The sequence below is a fragment of the Palaemon carinicauda genome, chromosome 28 (assembly GCF_036898095.1).
Source record: "Palaemon carinicauda isolate YSFRI2023 chromosome 28, ASM3689809v2, whole genome shotgun sequence".
Lineage (NCBI taxonomy): Eukaryota > Metazoa > Arthropoda > Malacostraca > Decapoda > Palaemonidae > Palaemon > Palaemon carinicauda.
The window spans coordinates 29,273,147-29,290,450 of record NC_090752.1 but is presented as its reverse complement, the minus strand read 5'-3'; the positions used below and the strand labels follow the sequence as shown (position 1 = coordinate 29,290,450).

Here is a 17,304-nt window from a genome sequence, read left to right as displayed (position 1 = left end):
CCCTGGGCTTATAGCATCTTGCTTTTCCAACTAGGGTTGTAGCTTAGCAATTAATAAAAATAATAAAGGAAAAAAAGGGTATAAAGAAGAAAATACTGTACTGTATACCGACATGAACAATAAAAATGTGTGAATAACAATGAAAAGATAAATGAAAAGGAAATAGAAGATATCTTTTAGCTTTCGGGCAAACATTTCCTTTACTCAAAACGTCACTCAAAACAGCCTAATCTACTGAATGGTGATGTACTGTAATGGAGAGTGGTTTTAAAACTTTCCCGGTGTTTCTAGTTAAGAGGTCGTAGTTAAGTGAATTTTGAGAGCATATCTTAATATAATGGTATCAACAGTTGAGCAGTATAAACAATAGTCAAATCAGTGGTTGGTAATCAGCAGGAGGTGGTGGTTTTATTATTTTCATGTTAATTTTTCTATCAAAATAAGCATTCAAGAACACCTGCAACTCTGTACATGTACACAAGACATCATTAAGCATGGATACTCTTTATATACTGGAAAGTACCAATTTAAGATTATCCACAAACTCTCGCTAATATTTTGATATTAAGACTATAATAGTGCCTTAACTCATCAGAGTTGATGAGTAATAAAATTATATCATTCAGTTTGAGAGAATCAGGAAACCAAGCTGTTAATTACAGAATTCTGATAAGGCATGGTTTCTCAAGTTGAAGTTGACTGTACACTATTACTTTATTTATACTAAACAGATTTTTTCATTTAGTCCAAATTTCAATCTTACCTGTCCCTAGAAGAGCTTGTTTTGCTTGTGAATAGGATGCTAGCTGGGCAGCATTAACAACCATGGCACGACCCATTGTAGGGATAGCTCCCCTCCAAAGAGTTAAAATTCCTTCTTCGCGGGATATACGCATCAAAGCATCAACTACATTCTTGTAGTTTCGTCTTTCTGCAGGAGGTAGCCTACCATCTGATGTCATTCGTATCAAGGACACCTAGAAAAAAATTGTGTTGAGCTACTAAGTATATTCTTTCGGTCAGGTACAAAAAATGCAAAACATAAAAATCCAATCCAGGAAGTACAATTTTCCTCCACTGAAGATTAAAATTTATTTCAAACCAAGTCATCTTTCTGTGATATTCATGTGAAAAATATTTCTCACTGGATAGGACAGATAAAGTAGCCGTGAAACCGCGTCCATTCAAAAAAATCAAATCACCTTAACAACCCTGAAAATACCACAACTATATCTATTGGACAAAAACTTAACATGAACATTATACAATATTCATTCTCAACAATTACAAAAATTCATGCATAAACATCAATGTTAATGTTAGAGCTTATAAATTAGTTAAAACCTTTTAGAATCGTCTTACTAACGAGCAAATTCACTTCCACAAAGAACACATGAAATATATCTTCCTCTAACCCAAAGATGTAAGTGAACAACATGCAAAGTAAATTACTAAGTTAAGAAAATAAGCATATCTAACATAAAACGACCATTTCAGACATGTAAAAAACATAGGATGCAAATACTTGAGCGCACTACCGTACATTAGATTTATAAACGGCATTTCATATCAGATTAAGTTAAAAAGCAGAAATATCTGCCAGGTGAATGTTTGTGAGATCAAGCTAATTCTGATGAAACTTCTTCATTTCATTACAGTACAGCACTTGTAACAAAAGCATTTAATCAACATTAAAGGCAATAACAATTTACATTGCAAAATCTTAATTTAAATATAATCTATAAAATGGAAACCCTCAGACGACGCAGAGAATTTCAAACACATGAGAGGGTTATGTGCATTCCGTCATTTTTCATGTGAATACTGTACCTAAACTATGAGAAATAAAGAAACTTTAATAAAATTCCAAACACTTTTACCAACTAGAATAACAACCTTTTGTTAAGGGATAAAATTTTTTTGCTAACTGATGTATTATAGATAAATTCCACAGCACTGGATTTATAACTAATCTACCCTTAGTTACCCTAATTACTAAAGCATCATAATTGCTTTAAACAAAGTCTCAGCTTATGCAAAACTCTAGTAAAATGTATACCTCAAATCAACTTTATCAATTTAAAATATTTACCAAAGAAAACTGCCATGCAAACCATTGTACTAGTTCTTTTAGATTATAGCTAGCCTCGCACTATTGGGGGACAAGGAGCCTTTGGCATAAACTACATAAAGCATATAGGTCATTTGAATCGTGTCTGTCTTGTTTGTTGTTCATAGTACTATGAAGTAGTGTACTGTACAGTAAAGGTATAATACTTTTCATGAATGCTTAAAATTAGACTTTACCCATAAGGAGGAAGTTGTATTACTGAAGGAGTTCAGATTCTCACATGCATTGCTACAATAACCTGCTTAACACAGTAGAGGAATTATAGCTCTGTAACAGCTACCACATAATTGGAGTAGAGACAGAAGTACAGCACTTTCCTCTTCTAAGTCTTAAACATTTTATTTGGAGAATATTAAAGGATTTGGCCATGAAAATCTTTAATGAGAGTAAAACCTCACAGCAATTACTCGAGAAATATCACAAAAATTAAGAAACCCTATCTTGCACAGTATCTATAGGTCCTCCAAAGACATATAACAAAGCACTAAGGCAAACAAGTTATTCTATCTATTTACCAAAGCACTTCGCCCAATTTTGGGGGGTAGCCGACACCAAACAAGGGAACAAAAGGGGACCTTTCCTCTCTACGCTCCTCCAAGCCCGACAAGGGATTCACCCAAGTTTGGCTGGTGCTGCTAGGGTGCCACAGCCCACCCTCCCCCGTTATCCACCACAGATGAAGTTTAACACGCTGAATCCCTTACTGCTGCTTCCTCCAGGGCCACCAAGGCGACCAGAGGAAGCAGCAGGGACTACCAAAACTGCGTCGCAATCGCTTGCCATTCATTCCTATTTCTAGCACGCTCTCTTGCCTCTCTCACATCTATCCTATTACTCCATCCATCCACCCAAACCTTGGCCTTCCTCCTGTACTTCTCCCATCAACTCTTGCATTCTTCACCTTCTTTAGCAGACAGCCACTTTCCATTCTCTCAACATGGCCAACCCACCTAAACACATTCATATCCACTCTAGCACCTAAATATTTTCTAACACCCATTCTCACCCTTACTACTTCGTTCCTAACCCTATCTAAACGAGATACACAAGCCGTACTCCTCAGACACTTCCTCTCAAATACATTCAATTTGTCTCTCTCAGTCACTTTCATTCCCCACTTCTCCGATCCATACATCACAGTTGGTAAAATCACTTTCTCGTACAGAACTCTCTTTACATTCAGTACTTAAACTGATCTACTTCGAGTAACTCTCCATTCAACATAATATTCAACCTCACACCACCCTCCCTTCTCGTGTCTCTCATAACCTTACTCTTACCCACAATGACTCTCAACTTCCTTCTCTCACATACCCTTCCAAACTCTGTCACTAATCAACCAAGCTTCTCTTGCGAGTCTGCAGCCAGCATAGTATCATCAGCAAACAACAATTGATTTACCTCCCATTCATGATCACTCTCGTCTATCAGTTTCAATCCTCGACCAAGCCCTCAAGCATTCACCTCTCTCATCACTCCATCAACAAACAAATTGAACAACCAAACAAGTTATAAGAAACCTAAAGATGAAAAAGGTTCACAGATTAAGTGACAGTACTATGTAATGATAAGACCTAGTGTTGAGACAGATACAAAAATAATAAAAGAATCTGAGGCCTGCTGGTGTTCATATAACATCAGCAATGTGTGCATTTGTATCATATCAACAGGAAGGAGCCAAAAAGATATGCAGAAATACACATCAATAGAAACTGACATACACAGCATCATTAATTTTCAAAGTAATTTGCATTTTTCCTAATTATACAAAACTTTGTCTTCAGTACTAGCTGAAATAGCCATTGAATCTTTAACAAGGCGAGTATAGTAACTGGATGTAAGTGGGGGGTGAAACCCACTCCCAAATTTATCATATTACTTTAGATATTTGGCTCGAGGATTAGGAATATTATTGAATTATTGATGTGTGTGAATACGACCTCTGCTGAACACAGAAATTGCAAGTTGGAATTTCTTTAATAGAATAATGAGGATAAAAAAAAAAGGAGACAGCAAGTGTATTTGACTACTCTGTCGAACTGACTGCTTGGAGTTACCGTTGGCCCACGGAACTGTGGCCAAGTGCCTCTTTAGATGTTCCAGTTAAAAATATATAAATATACAGTACATATAATTAACATTTTTTTAGTATTTTGTATATTAGGTTATAAGATGTTGGTGTTGGGTATTATATTATGAAATCTAATTTTAAGGATTATAGTTTTAAATATCCTTCCTATCTAAGTGTTCAGTTGCTGATAAAGTAAGAGAAAAGTTGTGTTGTGGAGTTATTGACAGTAAGATCAACTCAAGGGTACATGTGGGGTGTGTGTTTTTACATCCCACCACAACAAGGGCTTCTTCAACATGGACTGGATCTCAACAATGTCAGTAATTGACCCCAACAAGGAATGGCTCCTTGATTGTCCTAGGAGTTAAGTGTCCGATCCAAGAAGAACAGTTCACATGAGCTAGTGCAAAAAGCTGATTGTCACACCAGTCTCTCCTTCTAATAACCAACCCAAAAGGTACCAATCATTAATAAAAAAAAAAAAATTCCGAAGGAAACCAAGAAGTAACAATCAATATCCACCTGAACACCAAATAGGCTCAAGGAGGGGCACAACTGATACTCTCATAGGCCTACCTCAGGTTCACAAATGCTAACAGACCCCAAAGGTACCAGTCAGCAGTGAGCTCTGAACGGTTTTGTACACTAAGGGCAAGAAACAATCTTTCCTTGTTCACAACAGAAATCAGGAAAGGCTAGCATAACATAACCTTTCTCTCGCATAAATTGTTAGATCTGTTTGACAGACCACAAAGGTATCAGTTATCATCATTCCCTCCCAAAGGAGAAGAGTGATCGCCAAGTCCCAAGGAACCAAGAAAAAGGCCTTCCTATGCAACTATCACCTTGATTAATACCTTCTGTAAAGGAAGCCCCCAACAAAGAGAAAGGGGAGGGAGAAAATACTGTCACACAGCAAGGATTACACTCGCGGGTATACCAGGCACACCGGGCCGACAACAAAGACCACTATTAGGCACAAAAGATAGAGTGAACCCTAGGGCTGAAATGTGAAATTCCTTCCGGAAGAAGGGAAATTGCAAGTGAACTGAGTAAAGCTCCAATAGAGATTTATCTTCTCTCTGATCGGCAACACACCTTTTCAGTAGGGGAACTGTATACAGTATTTCCAATTATAAGGGGAAGTGTACAGTTCTTCCGTTCAGAAAGAGAACAGTGTACAATCCACCCATTCACAAGGTATACAAGTAGACAGGTTTGCATTCTCGAATGAACAAATTTCACTTCACCACATGCTTATTTTCTATGTGCTTCTGTTGTTAGGCAAAAATGCTCCCAAAACACAAAAAAACACTTATCACTAGTGAAGTAAGAAAGATCAAACAGTCATAAGAACAGCTATGAGGTAGTAGTTTGACCAGGGCACCAGCCACCCATTGAGATACTAACACTAGAGAGTTATGGGGTCCTTTAACTGGCCAGACAGTACTACATTGGATTCTTCTCTCTTGTTACGGTACATTTTCCTTTTACCTACACATACATCGAATAGTGTGGCCTATTCTTTATATATTCTCCTTTGTCCTCATACACCCTTAACACTGAGATTATCAAATAATTCTTCTTCACCCAGGGGGTTAACTACTGCACTGTAATTGTTCAGTGGCCACTTTCCTCTTGGTAAGGGTAGAAGACTCTTTAGCTATGGTAGGCAGCTCTTCTAGAAGGACACTAAAATCAAACCATTGTTCTCTAGTCTTGGGTAGTGCCATAGCCTATGCACCAGTCTTCCACTGTCTTGGGTTAGAGTTCTCTTGCTTGAGGGTACACTCAGGCACACTATTCTATCTTATTTCTCTTCCTTTTGTTTTGTTAAAGTTTTCATAGTTTATATAGAAAATATTAATTTTAATGTTACTGTTCTTAAAATATTATATTTTTCCTTGTTTCCTTTCCTCACTGGGTTATTATCCTTTCCCTGTTGGAGCCCCTGGGCTTACAGCAGCCTCCTTTTCCAACTAGGTTTGTAGCTTAGCAAGTAATAATAAATAATAAATAATAAATAAATAATAAATAATAAATAATAAATAATGAATAATAAATAATAGTAAATAATAAATAATAAATAAATAAATGATAAATAATAATAAAAAATAATAATAATACATACATACATATACCAAAGGCACTTCCCCCAATTTTGGGGGGTAGCCGACATCAACAATGAAACAAAACAAAAAAAAGGGGACCTCTACTCTCTACGTTCCTCCAGCCTAACCAGGGATTCAGCCGAGTTCAGCTGGTACTGCTAGGATGCCACAGCCCAACCTCCCACATTATCCACCACAGATGAAGCTTCATAATGCTGAATCCCCTACTGCTGCTACCTCCGCGGTCATCTAAGGCACCGGAGGAAGCAGCAGGGCCTACCGGAACTGCGTCACAATCGCTCGCCATTCATTCCTATTTCTAGCACACTCTTTTGCCTCTCTCACATCTATCCTCCTATCACCCAGAGCTTTCTTCACACCATCCATCCACCCAAACCTTGGCCTTCCTCTTGTACTTCTCCCATCAACTCTTGCATTCATCACCTTCTTTAGCAGACAGCCATTTTCCATTCTCTCAACATGGCCAAACCACCTCAACACATTCATATCCACTCTAGCAGCTAACTCATTTCTTACACCCGTTCTCACCCTCACCACTTCGTTCCTAACCCTATCTACTCGAGATACACCAGCCATACTCCTTAGACACTTCATCTCAAACACATTCAATTTCTGTCTCTCCATCACTTTCATTCCCCACAACTCCGATCCATACATCACAGTTGGTACAATCACTTTCTCATATAGAACTCTCTTTACATTCATGCCCAACCCTCTATTTTTTACTACTCCCTTAACTGCCCCCAACACTTTGCAACCTTCATTCACTCTCTGACGTACATCTGCTTCCACTCCACCATTTGATGCAACAACAGACCCCAAGTACTTAAACTGATCCACCTCCTCAAGTAACTCTCCATTCAACATGACATTCAACCTTGCACCATCTTCCCTTCTCGTACATCTCATAACCTTACTCTTACCCACATTAACTCTCAACTTCCTTCTCTCACACACCCTTCCAAATTCTGTCACTAGTCGGTCAAGCTTCTCTTCTGTGTCTGCTACCAGTACAGTATCATCCGCAAACAACAACTGATTTACCTCCCATTCATGATCATTCTCGCCTACCAATTTTAATCCTCGTCCAAGCACTCGAGCATTCACCTCTCTCACCACTCCATCAACATACAAGTTAAACAACCACGGCGACATCACACATCCCTGTCTCAGCCCCACTCTCACCGGAAACCAATCGCTCACTTCATTTCCTATTCTAACACATGCTTTACTACCTTTGTAGAAACTTTTCACTGCTTGCAACAACCTTCCACCAACTCCATATAACCTCATCACATTCCACATTGCTTCCCTATCAACTCTATCATATGCTTTCTCCAGATCCATAAACGCAACATACACCTCCTTACCTTTTGCTAAATATTTCTCGCATATCTGCCTAACTGTAAAAATCTGATTCATACAACCCCTACCTCTTCTAAAACCACCCTGTACTTCCAAGATTGCATTCTCTGTTTTATCCTTAATCCTATTAAATAATAATAATTATAATAACAATAATATTGTCTGTACCCTTAATAATATAAAACTATATTAATTTAATGCAGTCTTGCCTTCCCTTTACCTCCCACACCTCCCTTGTTATAGATTCAATGGCTGCTCTAGATCGCTCTGAAGACATACATCAATTTAAAGGATTATGGTTTGTAAACATGCATGAACAAACTGTGGTGTTAATAGTGTAATTTGAAGATTATTTCAAGATAATGGAAGAGGGGAGTGAACAGGAGTGAATCAAAAATAGATGTAAGCAAAACCAAAGCGTATGGTGACTTGAAGGAAAAATTGAAAAATCCCAGTCATAAATGAAAACCATGTAGATCCTGTGAAAAAAGTAATAGTGAAAGCAGTGATACTGGTTAAAGGTCATAGATAGTATAACGGAAGATATTTGGGATAGTGGTATACATAACTGGAGAGGGAATTTTAATGCTCAAAAATCTTTAAAATGACATGAGTGAGAAGATTAGGTCCTTGAGGAGGTGGAACGTCTCTATCTAAGCCACAAACAGAATTGCGAAGCTGGTGTGTGCTCATTATGGAGAGAAACTGTAAAACTGGTAAACTAAAGTGTTTTTAAATATTAAACCAACAAAACACCATTTGTAATGAATTTAAAAAGCTTGTACTTTCCATGGACTTGTATTTAAAGTGCTTTTGATGAGGTGTCACTACAAAAGACAAATTCATGACCAGTGCAGCAAGCCCATACTAAAATGGAAAAAGTTCCCAAATGCTGGATAATAGACAGACAGTTTGAATGTGATGTGAGGGTACAAGAATAGAATACTGTTGTAGTAAAAATGGAAGTTTTCTGATGAAGACCAGTTTAGAAAAGCCCATAGGTAGTGGGGAAGAATATTAATGAATGCTTGGAATTAAGGCTGAAAGGAAGACTAGAATGTCAACAGAACCCATTACATGTCTAATCCTGCCAAGGGAAAAACCATGTAAAAAAATTAATAAAGACAAAGATTAACAAAAAGCTGATAACACTATTGGTAGACAAATAAATCATGGTTTAAGAGGTAATTAACTATACTGTATAAACAATTTGTCTCAGAAGCAGAGATGTCAAAGATATTTTCTTACAAGAGAAACTCCTGGCTTAGTCCTGGGATATGATAGTAATATATAGCATGTAAAACCCCATGATGTAATAGTCTAAGTTATGCTTAGATATCACAAGAACTTAAGGAAGGCATCCGATATTATACATAAGGACATAGAGAACAAGTTTAGTCAAGCATAGAAGCAGACAACCTCACTTTAGCTCACATACATTTGAGGACTTGCACTCTCTGGGTTCAGAGTTCATACCTCAACCTGGACCATGATCAATTTTCAATGGCAAAGCAAATATGGTTCTGCAGGCTTAGAATGGGGGTTTGGGGGGACATACAGATCGACCTGGTGAGATGTCAACAACCACTAGATTGCTCATCCATTTCCTATTTGAGTGGACTGGGGGCCTTGGATGAAGATCTTATGTTTACGTATATATGTTTGCTCTCTAGGCCCTGACCTTTCCCTTGCCTCTGCCATTCATTGGCAACCTTTAATCCTTTAAACAAAAAGATAATCCTTTACTGAAAAGGTCAAATCTCAGTAATTCAACTCACATCAAGGACCAGTCTCTAAAGTCTGTGTTGAAACAATCAAATTTTAAGTAGCCATAATGTAATGTACAATTCAGGTTATACAAATGTTAGATATACTAACCTCAGCTGGAGTGCCAACAAATGAACCAACTACACCAGCAGCCATTCCCAGACCTGCTTTAACCAAAAAACTTGGGGGCTCTCCACTGGGACTGTTAAAAAGAAAAAAATCCTATTTAGCACAATGAAATCCTATTCTTTGAGCAATATTCAAAAAAATAAAAAATGGAGAACAGACATGAAATATGGTAGTGAAATAGATTTAAAAAAGAAAAAATAATCAGAAGTAATGTGTTTCATCTATATTACACAGTAGTCTACTGCTTCCCAATCAGTTTCTGTGATTAGCTATTTCAAAGCAGCAGGTCAAATTATTCCCAAGCAGTCAAACTGTCCTGAGACATTGGGCCTATTAAATCTAACCTCATGATAGAAGTTTTAAAATGCAGTTAATACTTGACTATTATACTAGAACATGCAGTAAACCAAAAAATTGAAAATCTATCTATAAAATCAAGTTTTAGGAATTTTTCCATGAATCTTACTTCTGAATAGAACAAGCTATTAAGTAGAAGTGCCAACTTGATGACCTATAAATTAAAAACAGAAAAACTTTTTTACCCAAATGCTGTACTCTCCCTTCTTTAAACTAGCCAGCAAAACACTACCCAGTTGCCTAGTAGGGAGTTACAGCCAGGCCATCGATATAAGGCCGGTAACAAGAAAAGGTGTAAATAATGCATTAAACTGAAGTGGTCACACCCCACATCGACAACTCTTTTACTCTCATGAAGTTATTAACTTTTTGTTGGGGAATATTCAGTCTTTTCTATTGCGAGTGTTTTTCCTTTTGTCTTGCCGAGCTATGCTTTCAGGAGTCAGCCCTCGCTCTTCACGCAGGTTAGGTAACAGAAATAGGAGCAAAGAGCAAGAATACGTGAATACTTGCTGCCCTAGGGTGGGATAACTCACAACTCCTAACCCTACAAACTCAATACCCAATGCATACAGGAGGTCAATTAATACAATAAGTACTGCCTATAATGGTTTTTACTTGGTTTCTATCAAGTATTTTGTAATTGAATGAAGACATTTCAGTAAGTGTACAGTACATGTGCACACGTGTACACTACATGCTGGACACGATAGGGTTATGGTACATTACAGTACGTAACATTACAGAAGTCATCGGAACACTAATCACACGGTTGTTCCTATCTATTATAACACTCACTGATATTGTAGTGTATACTACTGTAATATGTGTATAGCACTATAACTACAGTACAGCTTAACTTTACTGTAAGTGATCAATGTTTTTGTTCGGACAACTTGTACCGTTTGACAACTCATCACACACGAAGCCTATAGGCCTATACACATATTGTAGAGTACAGTACTTGTAGTAATTTACGTACAGTACTGTACAGTATAGTTAATAAACAATACTAAACAATGTAATACTGTACAGTAAAATATTTATGCAATGATATTGCATTTGATATTAAGTGTACATATTTTATACCAAGACGACTAACCCTTTTCTTACGAAGTTCTACGCAACAGTCTCGAAGCCTGACGCAACTCATGATGCGTCGGCTCTTGCGCAGTACTGGAGGGAATCACACATCTACAGTACAACCAGTAAATATAAACACTGTCCAGGAGTATGTACTGGACTACTGTATTCAAATATCACTTTTTTACATTAAAATGACAAATTTGAAAATATGTGTTTTACCTAACAATACAAACCTGTTCAGTAGCTATTTATAGGGGTAGTACTTTCGGCGAAGCTGAAAAAAAGAAGCGTTTGATTCTTGATGATGGTTAACCCCCACCCGCTAGTTAGCAGGGGTGGGGTTAGTAACTACCCCTCTCACTCACACACCTGGGCTGTGAAGTTCACTTTCCTTGGAGGTAGGACTTCAAGGGGGACTGGTGCTGGTAGGCCAATTTGTATAAATAGCTACAGGTTTGTATTGTTAGAAAAAATATAAAATACTTCCAAATTTGCCATTTATTGCGAAACTAAAATATTAACCAACGCTATTCATAAGGGTTGGGTCACCCATTAGGAGGGTAGAAGTTCCTGCCAATCTGGCTTTTTGGCATTGATCCAGGGATTCGCCTTTATGTGTTAGCACATAATAGGTGGAAACCCTCACCTCGCTAAAACATGTTATTTTTATAATAAAATAAATTTTTGAATATACTTACCCGGTGATTATAATAGCTGCAACTCTGTTGCTCGACAGAAAACGCTAAGGAAAAAATTCGCCAGCGATCGCTATACAGGTTGCGGGTGTGCCCAACAGCGCCATCTGTCGTCCAAGTACCCAGTACTCAATGTAAACAAAGAACTCAATTTTCTCCTCGGTCCACTGCGTCTCTATTGGGGAGGAAGGGAGGGTCATTTAATTTATAATCACCGGGTAAGTATATTCAAAAATTTATTTTATTATAAAAATAACATTTTTCAATATTTAACTTAGCCGGTGATTATAATAGCTGATTCACACCCAGGGGGGTGGGTAGAGACCAGCATTATATGTTTACATTATTATGAGCTAAGAATTTTTTATTTCATTTTAGAAGTTATCAAAATAACAAAAACAAAATAAATAGGTACCTGGTAAGGAAGTCGACTTGAACAATTACTCTGCCTTTTTAAGTACGTCTTCCTTACGGAGCCTCGCGATCCTCTCAGGATGCTGATCGACCCCTAGGATCTGAAGTATCAAGGGTTGCAACCCATACAACAGGACCTCATCAAAACCCCTAATCTAGGCGCTTCTCAAGAAATGACTTTGACCACCCGCCAAATCAACCAGGATGCGAAAGGCTTCTTAGCCTTCCGGACAACCCAAAAAACAACAATAAAAAACATTTCAAGAGAAAGATTAAAAAGGTTATGGAATTAGGGAATTGTAGTGGTTGAGCCCTCACCCACTACTGCACTCGCTGCTACGAATGGTCCCAGAGTGTAGCAGTCCTCGTAAAGAGACTGGACATCCTTAAGATAAAAAGACGCGAACACTGACTTGCTTCTCCAATAGGTTGCGTCCATTATACTTCGCAGAGATCTATTTTGTTTAAAGGCCACGGAAGTTGCGACAGCTCTAACTTCATGTGTCCTTAACCTCAGCAAAGCTTGGTCTTCCTCATTCAGATGGGAATGAGCTTCTCGTATTAACAGTCTGATAAAATAGGATAAGGCATTCTTTGACATAGGCAAAGATGGTTTCTTAACTGAACACCATAAAGCTTCAGACGGGCCTCTTAAAGGTTTAGTTCGTTTTAAATAGAACTTAAGAGCTCTGACAGGACATAAGACTCTTTCTAGTTCATTTCCAACCATATTCGATAAGCTTGGAATATCGAACGATTTTGGCCAAGGTCGAGAAGGTAGCTCGTTTTTGGCTAGAAAACCAAGTTGTAGAGAACATGTAGCCGTTTCAGATGAGAAACCTATGTTCTTGCTGAAGGCATGAATCTCACTGACTCTTTTAGCTGTGGCTAGGCAAACCAGGAAAAGAGTCTTTAAGGTGAGATCTTTCAGGGAGGCTGATTGTAGCGGCTCGAACCTGTCTGACATGAGGAATCTTAGTACCACGTCTAAATTCCAACCAGGTGTAACCAAACGACGCTCCTTCGTGGTCTCAAAAGACTTAAGGAGGTCCTGTAGATCTTTATTGTTGGAAAGATCTAAGCCTCTGTGACGGAAGACTGATGCCAACATGCTTCTGTAACCCTTGATAGTGGGAGCTGAAAGAGATCGTTCATTCCTCAGATATAAGAGGAAGTCAGCTATTTGAGTTACTGGTCGAGGATACTGATACTGACTTGCACCAGTTTCGGAAGACTTTCCACTTCGATTGGTAGACTCTAAGGGTGGATGTTCTCCTTGCTCTAGCAATCGCTCTGGCTGCCTCCTTCGAAAAGCCTCTAGCTCTTGAGAGTCTTTCGATAGTCTGAAGGCAGTCAGACGAAGAGCGTGGAGGCCTTGGTGTACCTTCTTTACGTGTGGCTGACGTAGAAGGTCCACCCTTAGGGGAAGTGTTCTGGGAACGTCTACTAGCCATCGAAGTACCTCGGTGAACCATTCTCTCGCGGGCCAGAGGGGAGCAACTAGCGTCAACCTTGTCCCTTCGTGAGAGGCGAACTTCTGCAGTACCTTGTTGACAATCTTGAACGGAGGGAATGCATATAGATCTAGATGAGACCAATCTAGGAGAAAGGCATCTATATGAACTGCTGCTGGGTCCGGGATTGGTGAGCAATAAATTGGGAGCCTCTTGGTCATCGAGGTTGCGAAGAGATCTATGGTCGGCTGGCCCCAGGTGGCCCAAAGACTCTTGCATACATCCTTGTGGAGGGTCCATTCTGTTGGAAGAATTTGTCCCTTCGGACTGAGGCAATCTGCCATGACATTCAAGTTGCCTTGGATGAACCTCGTAAGTAGCGAGATGTTTAGACCTTTTGACCAGGTGAGGAGGTCCCTTGTGATCTCGTACAGCGTCAGTGAGTGGGTCCCTCCTTGCTTGGAGATGTACGCCAAAGCCGTAGTGTTGTCCGAGTTCACCTCCACCACTTTGCCTTGAAGGAGAGACCTGAAGCTTTTCAAGGCCAGATGTACTGCCAGTAGCTCATTGCAGTTGATATGCATTGTCTTTTGACTCGAGTTCCATATTCCCGAGCATTCCCGACCGTCTAATGTCGCGCCCCAGCCTACGTCCGATGCGTCCGAGAAGAGAACGTGGTTGGGAGTCTGAACAGCCAGGGGCAGACCCTCTCTGAGGTTGATACTGTCCTTCCACCATGTCAGGCAAGACTTCATCTTCTCGGAAATGGGAATCGAGACCGCTTCTAGCGTCTTGTCCTTTTTCCAGTGAAATGCTAGGCGATATTAGAGGACGGAGGTGTAGTCTTCCTAATGCTACGAACTGTTCCAGGGATGATAGCGTCCCTATCAGACTCATCCACTGCCTGACTGAACATCGTTCCTTCTTCAGCATGTTCTGGATGCATAACAGGGCTTGGCTTGTTCTGGGGGCCGACGGAAAAGCCCGAAAAGCTAGACTGTGAATCTCCATCCCTAAATACACAATAGTTTGGGATGGGACCACTTGAGACTTTTCCATATTGACAAGGAGACCCAATTCCTTGGTCAGATCTAGAGTCCACTTTAGATCCTTCAGACAGCGACGACTGGAAGAAGCTCCGAGAAGCCAGTCGTCCAAGTAGAGGGAGGCTCGGATATCCGCTAAATGAAGGAATTTGGCTACATTCCTCATCAGCCTCATAAACACAAGAGAAGCTGTGCTTAGGCCAAAGCACAGGGCTTGAAACTGGTAGACAACCTTTTCGTAAACGAATCTCAGAAAAGGTTGGGAGTCCGGGTGGATGGGGACGTGGAAGTAGGCGTCCCTTAGGTCTAACGAGACCATCCAGTCTTCCCTTCTGACCGCTGCTAGAACCGACTTTGTGGTTTCCATGGAGAACGTCTGCTTTGAGACAAAGACGTTCAGCGCACTGACGTCTAGCACCGGCCTCCACCCTCCTGTCTTCTTGGACACCAAGAAGAGACGGTTGTAGAATCCTGGGGTTTGATGGTCCAGGACTTTGACTACCGCTCCCTTCTCTAGTAAGAGAGACACTTCCTGTTTCAATGCCCGTCTCTTGTCTTCCTCTCTGTACCTGGGAGAGAGATCGATGGGGGACGTTGCTAGAGGGTGATTTCGTACAAACGGGATCTTGTACCCTTCTCTGAGCAACTTCACAGATTGAGCATCTGCGCCTCTCTTTTCCCAGGTCTGCCAGAAGTTCTTGAGTCTGGCTCCCACTGCTGTCTGAAGAAGTTGGCAGTCAGACTCTGCCCTTAAAGGACTTGGTTCCTTTCTTCTTTCCACGTCTCCCTTCGGCACGAGCACCTCCTCTGCTGGAGGCTCTGCCACGAAAGGGCGGAATAAAACGTGACGCTGGAGTGTCCATCCTTGGTCTCGCTGACAAGGTAGGCAAAGGGGTAGCTTTGCGAGCAGAGGACGCAACAAGATCATGGGTATCCTTCTGTATCAAAGAAGCAGCAATCTCCTTAATCAGGTCCTCTGGAAAAAGGCACTTAGAAAGAGGAGCAAACAGAAGTTCGGATCTTTGGCAAGGTGTAACTCCAGCTGACAGGAAAGAGCAAAGGTTCTCACGCTTCTTGAGGACTCCGGACACGAAAGATGCAGCAAGCTCATTAGATCCGTCACGTACGGCCTTGTCCATGCAGGACATGATGAGCAAAGAAGTCTCCTTCTCTGTCGGAGAGATCTTCCTGCTTAGAGCTCCCAGACACCAGTCTAAAAAGTTGAAGACTTCGAAGGCTCTAAATATCCCTTTCAAAAGGTGGTCCAGGTCCGAAGATGACCAACATATCTTTGAGCTTCTCATGGCTAGCCGGCGGGGAGAGTCTACAAGACTTGAGAAGTCGCCCTGGGCAGAGGCAGGAATTCCCAAGCCGAGAACTTCTCCCGTGGCATACCAGACGCTCGATCTAGAAGAGAGTCTAGCAGGGGGAAACGTAAAGGCTGTCTTCCCTAGACTTTTTGGACTGCATCCATTCTCCTATCACTCGTAAAGCTCTCTTGGACGAGCGTGCGAGGACGAGTCTAGTAAAGGCAGGCGAGGAGGGCGACATACCTAAAACAAACTCTGACGGAGGAGAGCGCGGAGCCACAGACACAAACTGGTCCGGAAACATCTCTTTGAACAGAGCTAAAACCTTCCTAAAGTCCAAAGAGGGTTGCGTAGACTTAGGCTCGTCAAGATCCGAATGTGGTTCATCTACGTGTGCAGCACCATCATCATCAGAAAGTCCATCATCCGAGTATTGAGGAGGAAGCGGCAATGGAGTAGGTAACGGCTGGTTAGCTGAGTCCGGTCGCACGGGTGCATGCGTGACTGAGCCGGACGCAACGTCATGGAACTGTTGCCCAGTCTGTGAGCTGGCAACAACCATAGCAGCGCGGGGACGCACAGCGTCTACTCCAGACTGTCTAGCCTGATGTGGGTGAGCAGTGGCAACCACACTGGGTTGCGGAGGTTGACGCACCGCGTCAAAACAAAACAACTCTGACGGTTGTTGTACCTCACGAACGTCAACGGAAGGCTCCGTGCGTCGCTGAACGTCAACATGCGGCTGGCAGGGCACACTGGAACGCATGGGTGGCGGAACTCTCTCAACTGGAGTGCGTGAGAAGGTTACCTCAGCGTCCCCAGGACGCACAACCGAACGTGTGGGTGGTTGTAGGCAAGGAGCTGCACTAGCTACTGGTGCGGCAGCAACCTTCTCCGCACGAAAGTCCTGCATGAGCGACGTGAGCTGCGACTGCATGTCTTGCAGGTGCGGCGACAGACGGTGTAACTGTCTGAAGCGGTACCGCTTTACCTCTCTTAGGAGGTGAGCAGTCATCGGATGACTGCAGCGAGTCCGAACTGACCCAGTGGCTACAACTGGGCCGTTGGACTTGCGCGGAAGGGACCGACTTGCGCTTCAACGGTCGTGAGACCTTGGTCCATGGTTTCTTGCGAGAAACCTCTTCCGCAGACGAGGTATAAATGGGCTCTCTCGTCTTTGTGTGGTGGGGGCGATCTTAGGTAGATACGCCCGAAACCACAGAGGGAACGTCTGTTCGCTGATTAAAGCCTCTCGAACCCATTTGTCGTACGACATTGCTTCTCCCCTGGACTTGGGAGCTTGCAAGAGGTCCCGGACTAGGAGGACGACAGGCACGAACAGACGAA

General features: G+C 41.3%; 1 protein-coding gene across 1 annotated transcript in view; it reads right to left on the bottom strand.

Annotated features, from left to right (window-relative positions):
- LOC137621485 (mitochondrial 2-oxoglutarate/malate carrier protein-like) overlaps positions 1 to 17,304 on the bottom strand; it is a 48,997-nt gene that overhangs the window by 11,757 nt on the left and 19,936 nt on the right. The window contains exons 3-4 of the mRNA XM_068351818.1: positions 9,578 to 9,668; positions 764 to 977 (exon numbers count right to left, since the gene is read on the bottom strand). Of these exons, the coding sequence (XP_068207919.1) occupies positions 764 to 977; positions 9,578 to 9,668 (305 nt within the window). The remainder of the gene's footprint in view (positions 1 to 763; positions 978 to 9,577; positions 9,669 to 17,304) is intronic.